This window comes from Rousettus aegyptiacus, unplaced genomic scaffold (genome assembly GCF_014176215.1).
Source record: "Rousettus aegyptiacus isolate mRouAeg1 unplaced genomic scaffold, mRouAeg1.p scaffold_m13_p_12, whole genome shotgun sequence".
NCBI lineage: Eukaryota > Metazoa > Chordata > Mammalia > Chiroptera > Pteropodidae > Rousettus > Rousettus aegyptiacus.
The window spans coordinates 42484233-42508812 of NW_023416287.1; the positions used below are offsets into that span (position 1 = coordinate 42484233).

At 47.6% G+C, this 24580-nt stretch overlaps 2 protein-coding genes across 3 annotated transcripts in view; one reads left to right on the forward strand and one right to left on the reverse strand.

Annotated features, from left to right (window-relative positions):
* Window positions 1–335: 335 nt before the first annotated feature.
* CST7 (cystatin F) lies at window positions 336–11935 on the forward strand. Of its 2 annotated transcripts, XM_016124543.2 has the most exons (4): window positions 336–525; window positions 9286–9458; window positions 11302–11418; window positions 11603–11929. In XM_016124543.2, the coding sequence occupies exons 1-4, from the start codon at window positions 336–338 to the stop codon at window positions 11678–11680; spliced, it is 558 nt and encodes a 185-aa protein (XP_015980029.1). In that variant the 3' UTR covers window positions 11681–11929. The 2 variants fall into 2 exon arrangements, with proteins under 2 accessions (XP_015980029.1, XP_036085657.1); XM_036229764.1 differs by having other exon boundaries at window positions 384–525; window positions 11302–11935.
* LOC107499912 (adipocyte plasma membrane associated protein) overlaps window positions 3110–24580 on the reverse strand; it is a 37119-nt gene continuing 15648 nt past the window's right edge. The window contains 5 exon segments of the mRNA XM_016124544.2: window positions 3110–18052; window positions 22834–23026; window positions 23494–23569; window positions 23572–23627; window positions 24209–24383. Of these exon segments, the coding sequence (XP_015980030.2) occupies window positions 17843–18052; window positions 22834–23026; window positions 23494–23569; window positions 23572–23627; window positions 24209–24383 (710 nt within the window). The 3' untranslated portion in view covers window positions 3110–17842.

Sequence of the window (24580 nt, forward strand, 5' to 3'; positions counted from 1 at the left end):
CCACTTCTGGAGGTGGGTTGTCCACTTACACCAGCAGGCAGACAGTCCCCTGCAGGGGGCCAGTCAGAACCTCAGAAGGCTGGAGTCTTGAAGCCTCAGAAATACGATTTGGAGGAGGAAATCTAAGTGACTCTGCTTCTGAAAATTCCTGTTAATTTTTTAAGGTGACATCTCTTCCATGTGTGTTTCAAGGGTAGAAGATGGTAGCAGCTTTGTTCATTAGTCTCATTTCTCTTTCTCCTCCGCTTGTGAAGAATCGCACTTTGGAAACTTTAATAAAGGAAGTGGTTGACTTTGTCACTGATAGATGTGGAAGCAAAAAACTTCTGGTCAAAATGATTCAGCAAGAAACCACCACGCCCTCCCCGCTGCAAGGCAGGCAGCCCCCACCTAGGCCCCAAGCTCCCCAGCACCTGTCCCAGCAACCCACATCAGTTACTGCCTTCCGCACAGCCATGCCACCCGCCAGGGCGCTGCTTGCCTTCTGCAGCCTAGTCTTGAACGCCACAGAAGGCCCTTCCCCAGGTAAGAAGAGGGTTTCCCTTCATCTCTGCCTCTCCAAGACACCATTTGGATATTGCCAGGTGGAAACCGGGCTACCTTAAACTCCCCACACTCTCAGGCCCCTGAAGCGTGTTCCTGGTTGGGCAGCCCCAGAGAACAGTACGGCGAGGTGTTGGGACCCAGAGTGCTGGCTGCAGCTGCCTTCACGGGGTTCAGGGATGGAGATATGCAAGCCTCCTGGGAAGCGCCTTCTGTTTGTTGATGCTACCACATCCAGAGGGTAGCTAGAGGATCTTCCTCCCAAGAGAAGTTCCCCATGACTCCTCCTCGAAGACCAAGCACAGGGATGCCCATGGTTAGGCGGTTGCTATCTTATGGCTTATCCTTCCTGCCTCCTGGCTGCTGTCCTGTGACTTGGCTCGTGGAATTCCGATAATCAGGGACCGTGATGATCAGACACCATCATCCTTCCTGCCAGGCCAATGCTGGGGAAGGGGATGGCGGGGGGGGGGGGGGGCGGGGCGGCGGGGGAAGGAGAAGGAGACACGTGGCCTTTGCACCAGGAAACTGACGCACAGTCAGGGAGTGCTTCCCCTCACTCAACCCCACACACACTGGCAGAGCTGGAGATGCCCTCCCAGCACCAGAATCAATGGTCCATGGATTCTGGTGGAAACCTAGAGAGCCCCCATCCCACCTCCTTTAACTAATGAGGAAGCTGGTCCTGGAGGGCTGAAGCGACCTGCTCAAGTGACACAGCCACTGTCCAGGGAGCAGGTTCAGTGCTGAGGGTGGCTGGTTTCTGCCTTCCTCCCTCTTCAGAAGAATGCTGGAGGCTGGCCACAGACCAAGTGGAAGGTGTTCAGGCAGGACTAGTGACAAAGAGAAAGCCCCAGAGCCCTCAGTCCATGGAAGGGCAATGCCCCCTCATGGTGGCATTGTCTCAGGCCCCTGGACCATCTCAGGTGGGCGCTGCACTCGGGGACTATGGGGACAGAACATTGAGCCTCCTCCCTCTCCCCGAGCTTCATTCTTAGCTCACACAGTGATGCCCTGACACCCCCTTCCTGGCTCGACCTAATCGGATGCCACTGTCTTCCTGTGCCCCCCTTGTGCCTATAGGATGGGACAAGCCGAGGAAAGAAGGGAAATGCTCAGACCAGAGAAGCACACTAATTCTCGAACCTTAGTGAAGGGGCTCCCTGGGGGATGTGGTGCCTGCCTTCTCAATGGTACTGAGATTTAGTTATTCATACTTTGGCAATTATTTTCTAAGTTCTTTCTATTTACCTCAGGTTCATCTCCTAACAAAGCAGGGATAGTACTAGGATTCCATGGGAAATTCTTATCTATCTATCAGTGCCCTTTCACTGGCAGGATTGCTGCCTCTCGGCTGGTGTTTTGTACTGGACAGAGGCCTCTCCAGTCCACTCTCCCATCCACAGCTGCACCTGCCTCAACAGATGAGGGAGATGGCCTCTCCCTGGGCCCTCCCCTGTCAGATCTGCTCTCTGCCACCAAGACCCAGATAGAGGGTCCACTGCCCACACACACTCAGAGGACCTTGGGGCATGCAGACTCCCTGAATCTACTAGCTGTGGAGCCTGGAGCTCCATAAGCATGTCTCATGACCCATGAAATGGATAAATAACCCATCCCCCTCAGGGCCCTTGAGAGGCTTGACTGCTGTGGCCACAAAAGGCATTCTCACTGGGCCCCAGATTCTTGCCCTGCTCCTGAGTCTGTGTGGTGTTGGCAGTCCCTGTGCTATACCACCCCACCCCGTCCTACCTTGGCTTAGATCTTTTCTGGTGCTTCCTTCACTTGACAGATGACGCCCTCAGCAAGGACCTCAAAATGAGGGACTTGGAGGCCCCTTTGGTGGTGGACCAGAGATGGGAACGTAGCCCCCGACCTGGTTCTACCCAACCCCTAACCCCACCCCAAAGCTCCCTCAGCCTCTCTTTCACCTCCTGAGAACAGATTCCAGAGTTTTCCCATGGTGAGGAGAGTCAAGTGACATCTGAGCATCTGGCTTCTCTCCACACCCAGGCACTGAACTGCACCAACCTAAATGCAGAGCCCCAGAAGCTTTGCCGCCTCCAGCTGAGCCCTACAGAACTTAGGGGACTGCTACATCAGTTTCCTTAGCCTTTTTGCCTTCAGCTGAAAATGAAGAGGCCTTCTTTCTCAGTCTGTTAGCTCTCAAGGAAGCTCCACTTAGCCACCGTGTCACACACGCTCTGTCAGCCCGCCACCCCTAGCCAAGCTGGCAGTGGTCCCTCTTTTCATTTTGAGGCCATGTGGTCAGGGGCCTGGGGTCCAGCAGCCATCATTCCTTCCACCTACAAAGTGACATCAGTCTTCGGTTACCAGTAGTAAGGGCTGGGAGCACCTGTCATGCCAAGAGACCATCTACATCAAGGGAGGGCCCATTCCACCCCTGCATCCTGGACAGGGGCCTTGGGGACTGTGTCTGGGCAAACGAGGGCTACTAACCCACTCTCTGAATCTTGAGATTTTTCTTCCAGTGGAGGACACCAATTTGTCCTCAGAGACTCACACTGTAGCCATATTGCATATTTGATATAATACTTGATAATAATTACACTATTGCATGCCATTTATTGATGAAAGCTTTATCTGTTACATCTCATATAGTCTCACCACTACCCTCTGAAGTCAATGCCATCATCATCTCTATTTTACAGATGAAGACATAGAGGCTCAAAGAGGTTAAGCAGCTTGCCCAAAGCTACACAATCAGTGAAAGGCAGAGCTGGGATTCAAACTCTGGGCATATCCCAATGAGTTAAGGCCAGCATCCTGTTTGTGCCAAAATAATACATACCCTAAGAAAAATGGGCCTAATCATTACTCAGAGCCCCCAAAACACAGCTGGGGGAGAAGGGAAACTCTATGGAATAAATGGCATTGAACTTTGGTGTCATATGAGAGAAGCAGAGAGGCACAGGGCTTAGGATGACATCTCCAGGTAGGCAGAGTGGACATCAGCACCGCCGAGCCTGACAGTCACCACCGACCTCCGCAGTCCTTAGGCTCAGCCCTCCAGACAGTGCGCGCTCCAGGAGCAGGAGGCTGATGGGGGCCCCTCCGAAAAGGTCCTGGCACCCTGCCCACAATAAGTAGATTCCAGAGCCTTCCTGTGGCCTGGTGGGGGGAGGGCGGGGCGGGACCCTGATGGTGGTGCCATCTGAACATCTGGCATCTCCCACACTCGGGCACTAAACTTGCACTGACCTAAATGCAGAGCCTCCAGCGGCTTCCCTCCTACCCACTCCCATCCTATCCCCCACCACTGAGCCCTACAGAACTTAGGGAATTCCTACATCAGTTTCATGATAATGGCCGGGAAAGCCCAAGCAGCCAACTGAAGGTGACACAAAGAAGACACTAGCATAGGCTGCCAGTGTTTGGCTCTTAAACACCCTGGGGCTCTCTCCTCGGGGATGGTTTCATACTTGGGTTCTCTCCACAACCCAGGCAGCACTTAGAACACTCCTAAAAGAGAGAAGTGGTGGAGAATCATGGCCTCCCTTGAGTCCCCCTTTCCCTCCACATGCAGGACAGTGCACAGGATGGGTTGGGGCAGACCTGAGAGGACAGGAGTTCTCTCCAAAAAGTCTGGTCCTCCATATGGATGTAGACACGTGACCAATATCCCAGGTTCTGGTTCCCTGCTACTGGACATGCATCCAGCATATCAGTTTTTCGGAAGAGTAAATTAAGGGATGTTTACCAAAAACATCCACTAATGAATTATTTTATCAACTGTTGTCAGGAAGTCTTTGTCCCACGCCTCTTATGGGACATTTGCATGTACGTTCATGGTAATTTGGGGGCAGATTATACCCTCTTTAATCTGCCTAGAAACACTTAACTGTTGATGCTGCAGTGAATACTCCCATTACTGACAGTCCCCCCAAGCTGTAGTGTCACCTATTTGCCTGTGGCTCTGACTGAAACTCTTAGCTGCTTTCCTGTCAACACATACTAGTGGGCCTACAAATACAGTCCTCTGCTCACAGAGGACAGGGCAGTGTCCATGAGGGTAGCCTGCAGAGACTGACATGCTAACAGCAAATCCAGGGTCAGTGTCATAGTTCTGAAGGGGGTGTGAAGATGTGACAGGAACAGGAACAGTGTGCTAGAGTATGAATCATTTTGTGGATTCCTATTTTGATCACTAGGGAGAAGAGAGACCCCTAGATGTCTTTAATACATGGACAATTGGAGAGGACAAGGGATGACTGCACGGGGGGCATGGTCCAGGGATCCACTGGTGCAGGCCTGGCACAGCCCCTAGCCATCCCTGCTCCTACAGCAAGGCAAATATGGAGGGTCTGTGCCTTGGTACTCCCGTGGCTGATTCTTACCCAGATGTTGGGTCTCAGTGTCAGCTCTCCAGGGCCTGTTGTTTGAGGACACTATCTGCACTGTCCCAGGCAAGAGTCCACATGAGCAGGCAGAAAGTTGGTGGCATCCCGATGCTCTGAGGGCCGGAACTCAGCTGTCTTCCTCCATGTCCTTCAGCATTTTCCATCTGCACACTGTGCTTGTCCCCTCCTGTTGTTACAACTGTGCATCCTGGGGGTGCCCCTCAGTCACAAGCACAACGTACCCTGCTCAGTGGCTTGCACTGCCCTGAGGTCATCTTGATCTTCCCTCCATGTCCCCTGGCCCCTTCAGGGAAGGGACCCTACGGAAGTGGGCAGTGCTCCTCCCTCAGCTGCACTTCCCTGCACCCCAGTCAGTCTCTTGCCATCTCAGTCACTATTTTCAAGACCAGCCAAAGAGCAATTTCTTTCCTATAAGCAGTAAGAGAGTACTTTCTGGAGAGTCTTACTTCAGAGCTGATCTGGCAGAGCCAGAGTGAGGAGCATATTCTCACTTCTTTCTGGGCACATTGCCCTTACTTCCCACCTGACAGATTTTCTTGGCCCCACACCAGCCCCCTGCTAAGTGCTTTCAGTTATGCCTCCTCACCTAGGTCATTTCTGCCACTGCCTCGTTGGTCTCCCCACCCCTAGCACCCCTCCCTCAGCACTCTCTATGCACGCGTTACAGTCACCTTCCTGGAACCTGTCCAGCCCAAGTATGCATGCCTCCTTTCTTCTTATATACTGTGGACTCCCAGTCTCAGAGTCATCTTGGCATTGCCCATAAAAGCTGCAAAAACACAAAAACAAAAACAAACAAAAAAAACCTTCTTGAATGAGGGGGGAAAAAAGCATCATTTTTAGAATTAGTCAAACCTGGGTTTAAACCTGCCCGGCACTCCTCTGAGGCCTCAGTTTCCTCACCTGTAGAATGGGGTGAGCACCACCCCTGCAGAGGTGTGAGAAGAGCAGGCTCCTCCTGCTCCCCCTAACTTCAGCGCCCTGGCACAAAGCCCAGATGCCCTTGCTGTCTGCTGTCTTCTGGAAGGGCTGGCCCCAGGCCGGCTCCCAGGGAGCTTGCCATGGGCTCAGCACCCACTTGGCTCCATGTTTTCTTCCCCCAGGAGTCACCTCGTGGGGATGCTTTTCTTCATAATCAGCCCTTCCTTGTTAATTTCTCGTAAATCATTCTAAAAATAGGTTTGACTTTTCAACTTTTTTAAAAATTAAAAATTGAGTTTTATTGTTTGTTTGGACCTCTGTATTGACCTGAAGCCTATAATTTAGGAAACACGGAGTTAAATAAAAATAAATCAGCTTCAATATTTTTCATAACTTTTTTACAACTTTACCAGAATCACTTAGGAACTAACATCATATTCATCAGAGGTTCAGCCACACCTGGTTTCACTTAATCATTTTAATTCTGCTAAATTCAAGCAAAATGAAATGTTATGCATTTTATTTCAAAACAGTTGACAGTGGTGTTACCTTGGAGATACTAAGAATGATTTCTCATAATTTTGCTGAAGTATTCTGTATTTTTTAAATTTCCTACTAAAAATAGGTAAGTTTATAATCAGATAATGCAATGAATGTAATTTTTACAAATTAATAAATGTATTAATCCACAATGGGCAGTAGAGGGCTATGTAATAACGAGACACGATCCCGCCCACAAAGAGGCTTTTTTCTTTCTCCACTGTGTAGACTACAGTGATGAGCAGAAACCAAGCTGTTTTCTAAAACAGTGTTTGTTAAAACTGAAATCCACACCCATCTTTCTACATCAATAAGCATAGGTACCCCAAGGAGCAGCCCTCCCCCACGTTAGCATCAGTGTATACAGGCCGGGAGACCTCCCGGCACACCTGAGTCAGAACCACATTGGTAGCAGGGGAAATGAAGGTTCTAGGGCCTGGCGCAGCCTGATCAACCTAGCTCCTAGTGCTCAAGGGACAGAAACAATTTTCATTGCTTCCATCTTCACAAACCTCAAGTGAAGGCTTCTGCCCAGCTTCTGTGGGGATGTCAAATGAGGCCTGGGTTATTGGAAAGGAGAATCTCAGAAGATGCTTGCAGAAGACAAAGCTCTGGGAAAAAGAGACCAGCAGATGGCCATAACCCTCTGTTGGGAAGAGCTGCTAAAAGCATAGGGAGCCCTGCAGTGGAATCATGATGAGTTTAGGCTTGACGTTTTGCCTTTGGACCCAGGGAACCAGTTGGAGAAAACTCATTGACCAGATTGGGTCCCGCTTGATTGAGCAGTATGGGTCACTCCCAGATGGCAGGATGCTGCTGTATTTCTAAATTTTTATTTCTTCACAGCCCAGGGAACCAACTGGTACCTTGACTACCCCTTGGCACCATTATCTTTTCAAACAACACATCTACAACCCAAATATACCTGGGTCTCTCCAGTCTCAGCTACAGCCTGTGTGGAATGGAAGGGTGGTGGTAGAGGGCAACGGGGATCTCTAAGCAAGAAGCTTGTCTGATTAACGTTGCTGCTGCCACACACCCCAAGTCTCCACTTCCTGCTGCTTGGGCACCTCTGCCACGTGCTAAACCCACATCTGCAAGGACGCAACATCCTTGCCTGCACCAACCCAAACGGCAGCCATGGCCACGTTCAGCTACAGAGCACCTGACACCAGCTGTGCCACCAGAGCTGAACACTCTGTTTGCTTTAGTTAATGAAATAAAATTGCTGACAGCCGGTGCCAGCCTTGTAGATCAGCTCAGCTTGGGATCATGTCTGGCACACTGACATCTCAGGAAAATATGGGGAAAGTCTTAATAAAGAGAAGAAGTTCACAGAACTATAAACCCTCTTACCCATCCTCCCTCCCCCTAATTTATTTAGATTTCCCCCCATAACTTTTAACATTCTGTTATTTTGATATACGTGTCCATGACCATCATAGTAAAATTGGCAAAATAAATTCATCCATGAGTCACCAACCAGAAGAGGCTACCATTCTCTTGTTGCTATATGGAGCCTGTGAATTTTTCACATTCCTATATTCTTTATAATAAAATCCAAAGTTTGTAACCTAAGTGGGTACACACCCACACCTGCCTCCCAGCACTTCTCCCTGTTCCCTCCTTGTTTTAGCTGTGTGGTCCCCTGAGCCCTGGGCCACCTTTGGCCCTGTGGCCCACAACTGGCTCTCAGGCTCTTCCTCTGGACCTGTGTAGATGGTGAGGCTGGACCCTGCATCCCTACACACAGACTCCTGTACTACTCCTGCCTTTCCTCATCCACTGCTCTGATATTTTTCTTGCCTGTTTATTTGTGGAATGTGAGCTCCGGCAAACAAAAGCTTCTGAGTCCCCTCTGCCTGCAGGATGAGGACAGCTCAGCTTGTGGGGAGCTGGACAAAGGACTGAAAAGTCAGGTTCTTCTGCAGGGAGGAGCCTCAGGTCCACCCAGTCTCTGTTACTTGTGGAAGCTGAGAGCGGAGGACATGGAGAACAGAGAGTTATCAGAGTTCCTGGTTCTGTCCAGCTCTGCCAGAGGTGGGGGGATATGATGGTTGAGGAGAAGCCCCTCATGTTGCTTCCCCTATCTCTTATCCAAATATGGGTCCCCTCAAGACAGGAAGAGCATGGGAGATTGGAAGAAATTTTGTCCTCCTTTCCTCCACTGCATGCCAGCTCCACAGAGGAGCTTTGTGGGATAAAGACACCCAGGCCTTAGCCTGTCCTCAGACTTGCACCCAAAACAGTGTAAAATGAGGCAGCAATTGAGGGGTGCCAGGTGCTATGGTTCTGCCTGAGGAGTGGAGGGGGCGCTTGGAAGCAGGGCCAGGAAGCTGGCTGGGTTCTAACGGAGTCCCTGAGGCAGAGGATGGCAGCAGCCCTTCTTACAAGTGAGAAGAAAGGACTGGCCTTTGGGCACTTCTCCATGGTCCACTTGTTGGAGACAAGCTGAGGGGGCAGGGCCAGATGGTGGCCTTGAAGGTCAGCTGGAGTAACTGCTCTTACACCCTGAGGATGCATCCTGTCCTGCGACTCTGCCACTGTAAGACTTGTTTAGGTTTTCTTTAGCAATGTTAGAAATAACCCTGGGTACCGAAGGAGGCTGTGTGAGCAGGAACAGGGGAGGGAACTAACTATATCTTATTCATCATTGTAAGGAGGACCTCACCTGGTCCTCAGCTTACAGTAAGGGGCAACCATAGGGATGCATAAGAAATAAACCATGAGTGAGGTCTGAACAGGTTGGGGAGACTGAACAAGTGAGGGAAGGGCAAATGGGAGAGGAGCTAGAGGCGCCACACGGAGCAGAGAGAAGGCGAAGGTGTGAGGTGTGAGACCTGGACCAAGGGCCCCACTTACAACAATGTTCTTGTCTGGTTCTGTGTTTCTCTTTCAGATGTTTGTTACCAGACCTTTATCTCATGTGTAAAGCCAGGATTTCCCGAAACAATCAAGACCAATGACCCAGGAGTCCTCAAAGCAGCCAGACACAGCGTCGAAAGGTTCAACAACTATACGAATGACATCTTCTTGTTCAAGGAGTCCCACATCAGCAAAGCCCTGGTCCAGGTGATGGTCTGGGTTCTTGCGTCCAGTGTCTCAAGGACACCGCTAAGAGGCCAGGCCACACAGGGTCCTGTCCTACCAGGGGCCCTCCTATCGAGTGCCCTGGCCATCTAGAACATGGACCAGGCCAGGTGGCTGACAGCAACAGCTACAGATATCCCATGAGAAACACAAATCAGTGTCACTAGAGTTGAACAAAAAGTCCTAGAGCAATCTGTTACTGACTGAAACCAGCTTTTTCTGGGCAGAGCCACCAGTAGCAGCACTGAGGAAGGCAGAACCATAGGTGGGCATGCTAAAGGCTGCCAGTGGGGAGAAACTGGAAGCTAGGTCACAAGAACCAAACTGATGGAAGTGCTGCCCCCTTGGAGGGGCCTACTGCATCACCTGCCAGAGCTGCCCCTGCCCAGTATCCCACCCCTGCCTTACCCTCTTACCCACACTGCAGCCCCAAAGGACCTCTCGACGTTTTCCACCTGGGCCTTGTTCTTCCACATTTGAGCTTTACCCAAGATGCACCCCCTTCCCTACAAAGAAACCCCTCCTCCTCAAACTTTCCCCTAATATCATACCCTGTGAGGCTGTCACACTGATGGCTCAGTGCTCTCCTTTCTGAAGGGGACTCTAGAGGGCACAGCCAGGCTGTGTTCATCTGTGTCCCAAGAACACAGGGTCAGCCTGGGATAAGGGATGCAGAACAGTCATGAGACATCATCAGGCGGTGTCTGCCTGGTGATTTCTGCCTTTGCTAATAAAACCAGGGCTACCATACAGCCATTCAAAAGCAAGTTCATAGATGTGGGAAACTAGCTTTGGACAAAATCCACACACTCCCATGGATTAGCAATGACAAGGAAAGGAAGGACACTATAGTTTTTACACACTGGTTGGTTACCTTTGGGTCACAGGTTTATAGGTGATTTCTAGCTTTATCTTTTTGGAAATTGCAAACCTTTTAAGAGCACTGTATTTTTATTGGAAAAGCACCTTGTAGAGGGAAGTCTGGTGTGGGAAAGGCTTTATAAGGTTTTCCAAGGATGCAGCCTCAGGGACTATGTGAGGCTGTGGCCTCCTGTAGGAAAGCTCCAAGTCCAAGATGCCATGTATCCAGTGCCCAAGGGCCTTTTTTGGGGAATCATCCGTCAGTGAAACTGGGGACTCTATTTCACTTAGCACTCAATGGGGCTGAGATTGAAAACTGAGGACTTTTTCTCTGATTCCTCTGAGACCACACATGAGGGAAATGAACAAGGTTGCTACCACGTCCAAGTGGAGAAAGGCTATTTTGAAACCAAATTTATTTATTTATTTATTTAATCATTTATTTATAATATATAAATATATGTAAAATATCTCCACACTACTGTCAGGAATGGTAAGGGGAGCCAGCTGCCTGCTTGTAAAAGCATGTAAAAGCCACACAGGGCAGGCACCAGTGGGTGGTTAGGGCATGGAGTCAGGTGGGGGGCAGGACTTCACCTTTGGCCAGGGGCCAGGGTAGCCCCAAGGGTAGCCCTAGTCTGCTACCCTCCTGATGGAGAGTCCTGGGCAGGAAGGAGTTGTCCTAAGACAGGACACAGAGTTGTGTCTCACCCCCGGGGACCAGGAGCTAGGTCCCTGAGCAGGAATGAGATGAGTCAATAAAGGAGGTAATAGGGAGGGTTCTGGGATCCAGCTGCAAGCTTCATTCCACAGTGGTTCTGGTAAGTTCCATGTTCCCTTTCCACTGCTTGCTCCCTTTCCAGGGGGCATGAACCAGTCCTATCAGGGCATCTTTACTCCCTTACTTCATGCCACCTCCTGATCTGAACCAAGTAACCCAGGCCCTGCTCTCTGTTTTCTTTAGATAGTGAAAGGCCTGAAGTATATGCTCAATATGGAAATTGGGAGAACTACCTGCAAGAAAACCAAGCACCCCAGACTGGACTACTGTGAATTCCAGACCAACCACACCTTAAAGCGGGTAAAGCAAAGGAGTCTCACCTTTTCAGTAAGGAAAATGCACACACGCACACACACATGTACACACAGGCATAGTCCACAGGCAGCAACACTGGAAACTCTACAGAGCTCTAGGCGGGTGGCCTCGGTGGGGTGGGTGGCATCTGTGACATGCAGCACAATTCTCATGTTTTTCTTTGTTTCAGACTCTCAGTTGCTACTCTGAAGTCTGGGTCATTCCCTGGCTCCAGAGGTTTGAGGTGCCCATTCTCCATTGTTACTAACTTCGGCCTTTCAGCAATACTACAGCTGCTATCACTTCTAAAACAGTATCTCCCAAAAGCAGAATGGAAGTGCCCCTGAGATACTTCCCCTACTGGACTGAGTCCTCCAATGGGAATGTTTTAAGTTCTTGACCCTCGAGGGAGCCCCTCACACTCAGTAACCCAGCGGTTATATCTCTTGACCTTTTATAGATGAATAAAATTACGAATAAATAAGAATAAAGAACTGACCACTCCACGCAATGGTTGTTGCTTTACCTGCTACAGAGAGAATCAGGAAGGTGAATGTTGTGAGGGCTCCCCTTGCTGAGTGGTCCGGCCAGTCTAAGTTACCTCTATAAAGTGCCCCAAGCTGTCCTCGCCATTAGCTGTTGGCTACAAGATGCTGGAAACCAAAGCAGCCAGAAACAGGCCAGCCTGTGTCCACATCATGAAGTGGCAGAGTAGGTAGCATACCACAGAGGGTGCTCACTCTTCAGCTGGGCTTTCTTCTGATTGTGGGCTGTCACCCACATCTCTCTGCTTCCTGTGAGGCTCAGCACATGTACAACTGTGATTAGACAAGTAGGATGGGATAGAGTGCTGGGACCACACCCCACAGCCCCACCCAGGAGAGGGAGCACCATGTCTGTGTCGCTAGCCCTACCCAGGAGAAGCACCCCCACACAGACCCACCCAAAAGAGGAAGCACTACCTACCCATAGATCCTCAGGAGGGAACACCTACACAAACACAGCCCTACCCAAAGGGAGCACCCTTCTCACAGACCCACGTAGGAGGAGCACCCTCCCTACAAACCCACGCAGAAGAGGGGGCACATGCCCAGCCCCATCCAGGAAGGGGAGTACTTCCATGAACCCACTCAGGACATGGAGCAACCCAAAAAGAAACCACCCAGAGTAGAAGCAACACACACAGACTCGCTCCACTCAGGAGAGGGAGGTCCCCAACGCAGAACCACCTAAAGGAGCGTGCGCAAGTGCACACACGCACGCACACAGCTCCACCCAGGAGAGGGAAGACAAGGTCAGGGTGGAATGCTGCACTGGGGGTATGAGGGAAGGAAGAGACCGCTGTGGCCTGGAAAGCCCCAGGTCCTTGTAAAAGTCAGGTCTTGTGTTTGACTGGAAGCAGTGCAAGGCTAGACCACAAAGAAGCAGCCCAGCAGCTGCTGAAGGCTAGAGAGCCCTGAGGCTTCACTCAGAGCTAAGAGAGGACCCTGGACAAGCTGTTCCAGTGAGCCCCATGCAAAAGCAGGGGCCCCTCGCTTTGGACTGCTTCCTTTCCAGGCCCTCTTCAAACTATGGATTAGTACAAAATACGTTCTTGCCTTTAAAAAATATGGACTTGATAATTCATAGGAAAGAGAAAATCTGCATTAAGTATGACAATTTAACATGCTGTCATAAATTTGATCAATGTGAATAACCAAAATGAATGACCCTCACTCAGCCTCCTTCAGTGAAGAGAGTAACTATAATTTCAAACCCTCAATTTTTTTGCTGCCTTGACTCACTTTCTCCTGGTCATTTAATTCAGGGACAGTGGTAGCAACTATGTCACAAGACATTTAATCTACCCTATGATTCCGAAGGCCCCTGAAGGCAATCCTTTCATAAAGATGGACGAGTTCATCTAGCGCTGTTGACTCCATAAGTCAACAAGACGGCAAGAACACCAACACCAGAAATGTGAGCAAGATGATTTATGCAAGATGGTGTAGCAAACAAAGGGAAGACCACAGACTCTGAGCTCCCAGTCAGTCCTCATTTACATTTAAATATGGACCAGAGTCCATCCAGGCCAGCCCTTAGGCCTCCAGATGCTCCCCGACCCCAATACTGCCCTTACATGCAGCATCAGAAACAAGAATGTACACGCAGCTGTAGGGGAGAGCAGCTTCACAACACCCTTGCTTGGAACTGCATATGAAACCTCCCCCATACCACTTTGGCTAATCTTGGCTAACCTTTTCTCCTAGGAGAGAGGAAAACTCCTCAAATTCCAATCTCAAAACTCTCAGGTTTGAACATTAACCTATACTAACCAAAACATCATTTACGGCCATGTATTTATCCCCCTCCTATAAGTAAACAGAGAGAAGTCTTAGAACTAAGGCAAACCAGCCACCACTGAAGCCCATGGTTGTGTGCTCCCAACCTCAGGTTTCTGCAATCCTTCCCTCCATGGGGACATCTGGGATTGAATTCCAGGTGGAAAGGGGCTCTACTTTATAAGACATTCACCTTCTATTATCCCCAGTCCCAATCTGTTTTGCATATTGTACCTCACAGAAGTAAATGTTTGTCTTTAAATAAGTCTTAAACCCATCATGGTGATACCAGAAGGAAAAGGGCTGGGTGGTGAGCCACTGTGAGGCCACCTTGATTTTTAGAAGCCAGCAGGTGGCGCACCTCTGACTCTCACAGAAATGCATCCACCAATAAAACCACTGTAAACATTTTGCTCCAGCTGCCTGGAGAGCAAGCCCTGCAGGCACTATGTGCACTCGACTATGCCGGCTCCACTTTTATCACCATTATAACTCTGTTAAAGAGATTGTTCTCTTCAGATTCACGCACCAAAGCCCCACCTGAGAAGGAACTGCCAGAGCCCTGAGGTGGATTCAAACAGGTAAAACCAAACACCCATGTGAAGATAGTGTACCTTACTGCAAGTACTAGATGTCAAACAGTGATGACCTGAGGTCCTGTATTGCCAACCCAATTCCACCTTTTAAAACTCATTAGCTTTACTCTGACTCAGAGGGAAGCTGTTCCATCACCTAATGTTGTCATTGAAAAAATATAAAGTACTCATGATTCTAAGAAATGCCAAAACTATGACCAAAAAGATGCACTTTCTCAAACTTGAACAAACCACCAAAATCATTGAAATTCTAAGACAGTCCTGGCCTTAGAGTTCTTGAGCAGTGGTCCCTAACCTTTTTGGAACAGTTGCAGAAATGTCATAAAACCAGACCAGCGAGAAACCAATCACCACTCGGAGAGTTGGAGAACTCAGGTTTATTACACCGGTGGTCCCAGAAGAACAAGCGCTCTGAAGGTCTGCGCCCTGACCTCAGCGGTAACCTTACTTTTATAGGGCTTATCTGCAATACATCTGTTACCTAGAGGAACAAGCAAAGGGGATACATCTGTTATCTAGACAGAACAAGCAAAGGGGAAGGCGAGTCTTCAGTTGATTTCAAAATTACTCTGCCCTTCGACCTATGCAGCAAGCGTGACTAGAGAAGCAGAACGAAGAAATAATTACAAGGTTAGTCATTTGAGTGGAAAATTCCTCCTCAGAACCAGGGACTGGTACTCCTATGAGAATCTAATGCCTGATGATCTGAGGTAGAGCTGAGGTGGTGATGCTAGTCCACTGCTCACCTCCTGCTGTGTGGCCCAGTAACGGGGTACAAAACAGTAACAATCCACGGCCCAGGAGTTTTGGACACCTGTTCTTAAGCTCTTCCCTGGCAATGCTCCTCCATACCTTTTCACCAGCTGCACACAGACTCAGGGATTCAACTATACTGCCCCCTGCTCCAGACATCCACCCAGCCTAGCCCTCTTGAGGTTGCAGATGGGCTCAGGCTATCCACTGTCCATGGGAACCGCCTGTGAAACAAAACCACACTGATGCCCACGCTACCCCCAGAGACCTGGTCATCCCAAAAAACTCTGATGTGCAGCCAAGATCTGACCCTCAGGCTGGGCGATAGCCACCACAGAGCCAGGTCCTTGCAACACCACCCTGCCTCTTCCTTGTCTCCCAGCTTCCCCAGAAGATTCCACAGTCACAGCACAGGTCCTGGCTCAGCTGTATGTGGGCTATGACACTGGGAAAGTCATTTCTCCACCAGCCTCTGCTCCTATTTGTAAACCAGGCCACATCTCCTTACATCATTAAAAGGTCAGAGTATTTGAAAATACTTTCAAAACCAACCACTACTCTGCAAGTGTGTGTTGATAAAAAAAAAAAAAAAAAAAAAAAAAAGAATCTCAAAATGGGACCTCTGTCCTATAAAAGGCAATAACTGAATCCTGATAAGAATTTTTATATTATATAATAAAGAAGCACATAGTGAATGAACCACTTGATTTAATTCTAAAAACATGTTAGTAACTCACATTAAAGCAAATCCATTCTGTTTACAACAAAAGCATATCACATATTTAAACCTAGTAAGACTATATATGCACCTCACCATAGCAAATTATCAAATAAAACATAGAAAATGATACTTTGAGACAGAACGTCAACATTTTAGTCAAATCAAGGCTCCTTTGCTGAAAACTAAGAAATGCAATTTACTAGCTTCTTTGTCACAGTAAAAATTAAGCACGAAAAGCCCTCTGTTCTCGATCAAGAAGTCGACTGACTTAGGCCCAGCATTTAAATTGGTTTCTGTGGCAGAATGATCAGGTTTTATTCTATTATTCCCATATACTTGATATATGGGGTACACCGTCATCTATTAAAATATTTAATAATCACTACTCAGTTTTATTTCCTATGAAGTTACGTAAATATTATTAAGTCATATATCTGGGCCAATACAGGTTGCATCATCTAAACTGAAGCCAGTCTTTGACTCTGTTCTACTGCTGCTGCACACAGAGCCAGCCTGAGGCAGGCAATACAAGATAAGCCCATCACTATACTCCCAACTTCCCTCCCCTGAAATGAGGCCAGACCAGCATATGGAGGTGGGAGGCTGCAGCCGGAAAAGGCAGCAAAGGGGTTGAAGGCCAGCCAGTGCCACAAGACACAAAGGTTCAGACTTCAACACAGCTCTCAATCCTCTTTGAATTTTAGTTTTATTACCTATTTAAAATATTGTCTTTGTCAAGTTCTTAAAAACTATCCTAGAGGCACAAACTGTTCACCCAGAACAGAAAAGGCACAGATACTGGCCCCAATTTGTAGGCTGACAAACAGGAGAGCAGTGTAATATCAATTTGCCCAAGAATGAATCAACCCCAGGAGCTATAGGGGAGGTGATGGCTTGAGACTGGCTGCAGCCTGGAGAAAAGTCCTGCGGAAACTGGATAGAATGCTTGTCCCTAAAACAAGATTCTAGCCATAACAATCCTCATATCAATACTGGATAGAATCAAATTTCAGTCACCGTTAAAATAATTATATATAAAGTAGAGAAGAAACTCCTAGGCAACACCATCAAAAAAGGTTAATCAGCATAAAAGTTTATTTAATTATCATTATTACATAGGTCTCCCTGACAAAATTATGACCCGTGTGTAGACATACAGCAACTTCAGGCTTCTGACACTAAAGCAAATGTGACATTAGCACGTGCGCTAACCACTTCTGTGGGTCTAGAGGTGAGGAACAAAGGTGTGTAAATAGGACTGCCCTCAAGTCACCCAGCTGCTGGGTCATTCATGCGGGAGATTGTTCAGAAAGAAACCCAGTGAGTCCTCTCTGAGCAATTGGAATCAACATGCTTTTCCTATGCCCTTCCTCAGGTCCTTGCCTTTACATGGTCGATGGGACTCAGGAATCTTAAAAAAAAAAAAAAAAAAAAAAAAAAAAAATTCCCTGGTACAAGCCAAAACAGGCTGGAGGGTAGGAGTGATGGAAGGGAAAGCCCAGAGAAGGACCAGGGAGGGCATCATGTCCCACACGACTCTGAAGAACACACAGCTCCACCTGCTGGCCTCTGTGTACTTTTGCACTGAGCAATCCTTGACCTTCTGTGCCCCTCCCCTAAGATAGGCATCATCCCATTTTACAATAATGACATTGAGGCTGGCAAGACAGAACCAATAGCTAAAACAAATGCCCTGGACAGCTCATCCACTGCTCTACCCATCGAACCCTGAGGCCTGCTGAAAGTGCATGGTGCCTCCTAAGTCCTAGATATTACTATACTTAGAAAGGATTTTTAAAGAGAAAATGGCTTTTACTCAACTTATCTTCCCAATAGCAGATGCCATACTTCCTGCTAAATGCAAAGTCAAACCCAGGTGAGGGCTCTCCCACAGGGGCCTGCACAACCGCAGGGTCACACCATACTTCCGAGGATGAGTTCAGGTGGGATGCCCTGTGTCCCTGGCACCTTCTGGACCAGGTGTGGTGTCCAGTGTGGCAACTCCTGGTCCAGCTGTGATCGGAGCTGTGATCGGGGCACTAAGCAGACTGAAGTTTCAGTATGCAGAGAAAGGGGGCCCTGAAGGAGCCCACGTATAGGTGTGCATCATGCTCGTGCACTTCGCTGATGTAGGTGGCCACCTGCCCACCGGGACTGTGCAGCCTTCTCCAGAAGGCGCCACTGTCACTGAGTTTTAGGACAAGGCTATAACGTGCCACAAACTTCATTACCATCTCCTGACTAAACAGCTGGAAGGGAAGCACAGTAAGAGGAGAGTTTACCTTCTAAGAGAAGAATGTTATTAGGTCTGACCTGTTAAAAACAAGACAACAGGCCCACAATAAAGTCACCAATGATAACTCATGTCACCAAACCAAGATTTAACTCATTTACACTTTGGACTCTCCCAGAAATGGAATATTAACCAGTCTATCAGGAATCACCTTATCAGTTAGGGTATGTGCCTGCCAGAACCCTGCTGGCCCTTAAAGAAAAGTGACCTTACAATAACCAACCTGCATTTTGCTTAGTATGACCTCCTTATTCCCATTCCCTTCTGCCTACAAAAGTCTTTCATTTTTGTACAGCTCCCTGGAGCTTCTTTCTACCTTTAGACTAGATTATACCCAGTTCATGAATCAATGGGGAAAAAAAGCCAATAAGCTCTTTAAAATTTACTTAGTTGACTTATTTTTTAACAGACTTCGAAATCCCTCACCATCTAGTAAGGGCCTAGCTCCTCTAGTGACAGGAAGGCCATACAGGACAGAGCCAGGTTAAACCAGCTCCATTCCCAAAATCAGGCATGTCTCATAGCAGGTCACCCCCGACCCCACACCCTGTGTAGTCAGGCCAAGGAGCCTCCTGTCTCTTGCATGCAAAGAGGCAAGGCTAACCCAGAACAAGGACAGCAGCTGTCCAACAGCCCTCATGTGATATCAGATCTGCAATGTAGGTGCACCTCTGGATGACCTGACAACACAGAGAAGCAGAAATCACATCTGAGGAAGACACAACATGAGGCCATGGCCTAGTGTGACACTAACCCCAGAATGCTGGGATAAAACCAGCACAGACCAACCAGAATAAATCCCAAGCCCTCTGATTAGATTTAAGATATTTCAAATGTGTGAGATCTGAGAGAGGTTCATATTAAAATACAAAAAAACAAGCCTGGGCATGTTTTACTCATGTCTTTGCCCTATGAGACATGACAATGGCTCTCGGTTCTCCTTGTACCCGGCATAGAAATCGAACACGCCCATGCTGAACAGGCACCCTCTAGGAGCCTAGCCCCTGGTTCAGCTGGGCCAAGAGACACAAAGGGCTACTGAAGGATTTTAAGGAGAAAAAGAAACAAACAGATGATGAGATACATAATCTCTGGCAGAACAAAAGGACACCTGGTAGGAAATGATGACAAAGGATACTACTACATGAGATCAATGAATGAAAATTAACAGCCAGATTTCTACCTTCTAAAATAAGGGGAAATAGCCAATTACAAATGTCCAAAGAATAATGTCTCCTGGTCACTGAAAATATTCAAGCTGACATACAAGTTGATTGTGTTTTAGAAGGTTCTATAGAGATTGATCAAAGTTGCATTTTAACTCAAAATATTCCATAAGGCTTCCCACAATCCATGAAATGCCATCTTCCTGCAGCCATAGGATCTTCCCCTCTGTTCTTTCCACCTTATCACTAAGAGATCTCTTATTAGTTTAACTACCCGCTTTCCCAGAAAGCCCTCAAATCTCTACCTCTATTTCTGATGCCCAGTGCTAAATTCCTCACTGCCCAAGACCTACACCCACCTAGACTTTCTAACAGATCTTCAAACTCAACAGACTCCCCAGCTCAGGAGAAAGGGCCCCTGACACCAGCCGCTGACACCAGGAACTCGGCCCTCAACTTAATCCCTTCAACAACATGAGCCGGGCACCATGGGGTCTTGTCATATATTCTACATGTATCGCACCCACCCTGGGCTCTGCCCACCACCTCTCCTGGCTACCTCCACACAGGCTCTCCAAGCCAGTGGAGCCCTGCTACAGGCTGTTCTCCACACAGTAGCTGCAGTTATCTTTTTAAAACATTCTTTGTAGTACATCACTCCCCTCCCAAACAATGCAGTCAAGAAGCAGCTTATAGGGCCGAGCAGGGTAGATTTGTGCAGAGGGTGAGGGAACTACAGTGGCCCAGACCAGAGAGTCAATCTGAGCAGGATGAGGGGGAGCCCACACAGGGAGAAGGGAAAGGCAGTGGCACGAAGTATGGCATCAGAGCTCAAGCAGGCTGACAGAGTGTCCCCACAGTGCAGTAGCCTGGCACAGGCTGTCAGAGCCCAGACAAAATGAGAAAGGTTTTCACCTGGGAGACAGCTTGTGCAGGTATCAGAACCCTCATTGGGAAAGGCTGTCCCCTGCATATGATCGGGAGGAGAGAGAAGGCCCAGAGTGGATGCTAGAGCCCTAGCAGGGGCCATGTGATAAGGGACAGTGACTACAGATTGGTGACATCTGGAGAAATCGATCAAATAGATATGAAGAATAATGAGATTCACGTTTCTTGATATTAAAGAAAGGAAGTACAAATATGGAAAGGAAGAAAGCTAGAATAAATTTTGTGGTATTAAACTGGAAGTAGAGATAGGAGCATTATAGTTTCAATGTAAATAAATATATGATAAATAAATGTAGGTATAAACGTGTGTGTACATTGTATACATGTATGCATATATGACTACAATCCCCACTCTGTCCACTGAGAGGGCCTAGTTTGAGCAATGACACCCCAAAGCAATGTGCACATTTAGTACTGTATCTCCTCTGAAGGAGGGTGTGGATAGTACAAGATACGCTTGAACATGTGGCATTAGGAAGTGAGGAACCACTCCAAGATTGATAGGGACATGTCCAAAGGTCAAGGAGCCTCACTGAACGGGCTTCCACTGGCCACAGCTGGACAATTTGAGCATTAAATAAACAACGGTAGCAATGAATTATATAACCCATTGAATAAAATAGGCAACCATGAGACCATATTAATATTTACTTAGTTATAAAGTACCTCCCACAAAACATCCACAATTACAAATGGAAAGAGTGACTCCACAGTGGAGAAATCTGACATTGACCATTGAATCTGGTGATAAACACTTCTGCTGCCAGCATGGTAAAAGGTAACATCACACCCCTCCTGACAGGATATATTGAGAACCCAACTTCTGTGGTCTCCCTGCCAGAGATGATAACCTGAATCTACCCATAAGAAACACCTGACAACCCAAATAGAGGAGCATCCTGCAATGTGACTGACCTGCAATCCTCCAACAGGCCAAGACTGAGGAGTTGTTCCTGACTGAAGGTGAATAGAGATGTGCCAACTAGAGACCACACCCAATCCTAGGCTGAATCTTCTGTTACAAAGGACATCACTGGGGCAACTGGCACAACCTGAATGGGGTGTATGGGTTGGACAGTCACATTTTCCATGTGAATTTCCTGTCTGGACAAGTGGTTGTGAGGAAGAACGTCCTTGTTATAGGAAACACACTAAAGTATTTGAGGATGGTGGGGCATCAGGACAGCAACTTACTTGCAGATAGCTTGGGGGGAAAATTTCTATCATTCTTGCCACTTTTCTAAGTCTGATATTGTTTCAAAACTAAAAAAAAAAAAAAAAAGAATCCTCAATGACTTCAATCACATTTTGAATAAAATCTAACCTACAAGGCTTGTGGTCCTCACCCACTTCCACCTGCTCTCTGTCTGCCATATCCCAGGTCACACACAGATGCTGAGCTCTCTCCTACCTCAGGGATCCCTTCCATGTGCTCCATCACTGGGAACACATCCCGCCACTCCAGCTCTGTCCCACACTTAGTCTCAGCTCTCCTACCACTAATTCATTCAACAGTAACTTTCACTGTGTGCCAGACACTATTCTTCATACTAAGGATGAAGGAGTAAACTAAGCAGAAAAAAATACCTGCTCTGATGGAGCACACATTTTATCAGGGGAGATGCCCTATCATTCTTCCTCCTTCTAAGATTCCAGTGGGAACAGATGTTGGCTCAGGAGCCAATAAGATAAAGATGGGGGTTTTCCACAACGACCTACTGAACTCAGAACAACACAGAGGCCATGGGCCACCCCTCACCAGGGCCCAGACACAGGGCCTAGCACTGTATAGACTCAGTAATTGCTGCCTGGTAACTGCTAGGACTTTAAGTTACAAATACTTCAATATCTATTCAAATATTCACTATCAATTTCAAGTATCTATTCAGCCTATAAAATGGAGTTTTTTGGAAAATAAGATTTATATATGACAGAAGCGACAGTATCGGCAAGTTCCTCATCCCAGTGTAAAACATGCTGAGTTACATTCAGGGCCTTTCATGGAAGTCACTGGAAAAAGGATAGGATGATGAACATTTAAAGGTTGTGTTGAAGGGTCTGTGGCTGGTCACTGGTGCAGGTAGATGATTCTTTTATTTAATGGAAAAGAAATTAGTGTATAAAGATGTCAAAGATGGATGACTAACGGGAGGTCCTGAGAAGGCTGAAGGGAGCCGGGTGGGATGGGGGCCCAAGGTGAAGGGGTTTATCTGTGTGTGGCCACAGCAAGACACACCTGATAACCGTTTGAGGAAAAGCATCATCTCCTGGCAGAGAGGGGAGGGAGAGATCACAGGGTGTGGAGGAGAAGGGAGAAAGTCTGAAAAAACCATCACAGAGTGAGTGGAAAGAATGAGGCTGACAGGCAGAGTAGAAGCCCTGAAAGGTCAGAATGGTGAGGGCAATGGTAAAAACACCCAGACCAGGAAATCAGAAGAAAAATCTCAAAGGGTCTCAATATTTAAGTTTACATGTTAAGGCTGAAGAATAAAAGCTGTTTTAAAGAAGTTTCTAAAAGTATTAAATATTATAAGCAGAACTAGAATTTTTAGAGCTATAAAGGTCAAAAGAGATCATTAGATCCATTTTCATTTTGGTTTCTGGAATGACAGTTTTCAGTTACCTTAAAAATCATTCTTTTAATATAAGGTCTCTTGAATAAGAAATCCAACATTGAAAACCCAGGGCTGGAGCGAATAACTGCCATGCTGACCCAGTGCCCCCTGGAGCTGATGGGCCAGATGTCGTCTGGGAATCCAGGCAGGTTTTCCACAAACAGGTCAGCCCCTTTCTTCATCAGGCCAGACCCGTAGAATCTGAAAAATTCACCCAAGAAGGCATGAGCAACAGTCCCCCAATTTAAGAAAAATTTTAGTTAACCACCAAATTGGTCTTGGTTCTATGAAGTTTATGGAAACAACAATAAACATGTCTATCATGAACATGACACAGTTCCTGAAAGAGGCACCCAGGAGTCCTAGGCCCAGCTAGACACAGTTTCAGAGAGGAGGAGGAGGAGGAGCAAGCTAAGACCCACTGGTAGGCAAAGGGATCTGGGATGCACAGTCAGCATTAAATTAAGACTCTCCCAGACTGCAACACTCAAGTAGGCTGAAAAATGGGAGAATGAAAACACATCCTTGAGTGTATGACTTTTACTGTTGTTACACAAAGGAGAAGGTGCCCTGCCACATCTCGGATTCTATCAAAAGACATCTCCATGCCCATCCTGGGAACAAGGAGCACTGGTGAAAACTGACAGCTCAGTGGATGCCACACACACCTTGTTATCCTTGCCATGGTCATCTCTGCCACCAGGATGAAGTTTTCTGCAGGAGAAAGCTGTGCTCCATTGGGAACCGCAACTGGTCCAGTAAAACCTTCACTTCCTTGGTCCCAGTATCATACTCCAACAGGCTGTGGGTGCCAACAGCAAAGGATCACACAAGGAGGGTCCACAGCCCCTACACTGGGTTGGAACCTTGCTCCCCCTCTGGGCATGGGCCTATGGAAGGAGACTCAGCCTCTCACTGGAGTGACAGGCCCCTGGTGGCCCTCTGCTCAGCCTTGTTCCAGGCTGGCCCCTAGGCACCCTTCCCCATCAATGGCAGCCCTAGGCATCCTTTTACGGACAATCCCCACTCATTTCTCTCATTGACCCAGCAGCCACCATGGCTCCAGCCTCACAGGAGTTCCCCTTTAGAGAGACAATCTGAAACCCAGGCCTGTCTGAAGGTCTTTCCCAGACTGCCTAGGCCACATCCTCACATGGGCCGGCCTATTTTAATTTGATTTTATCAAAGAGTAAGAAAGATCACCGTGCTCTGTTTTGTTGCATCTATCATCTGTTTCCAAAGAAACATATAAGGTTCTATCTGACATGCTGAAATATTATACTCAGAAACATTCTAACAATTCCTAGAAGTAATCAGCTCTGCTGAAGCTACCCTGCCTGAGTGATAGTCTCACTGAGCACAAGATCTGAAATACATACTCACTGCCCATCATCCATTCCCTCTATAACCAGAAGCAGATCATCTCGTCTTTGCCATTTACTGCTAGAATCCATAAAATAAATCTTCCTCCCATCCTGAGTTATTGTAAGATCGTTCACAAAGGACATTTTCCTCCCATCAATGAGTGTGTCAGAGGACAGCAACAGTTTCACTTGACCTGAAGTAGCAAAGAAGAAAAGGAAGGATAGGAAGAAGGAAGGGAGAAAAGAAGGGTAAGAGTTTTGCTTTCATTCTAGGAACCTGTATCTCAATAATTTCAAAATATTAATTAGCCTGATTTTAAAAAGAAAAACTAAAATGAGCTTCTCCATGTCACATGTCAGATTTATTCCTTCTTATAGTAAAACACAGTGT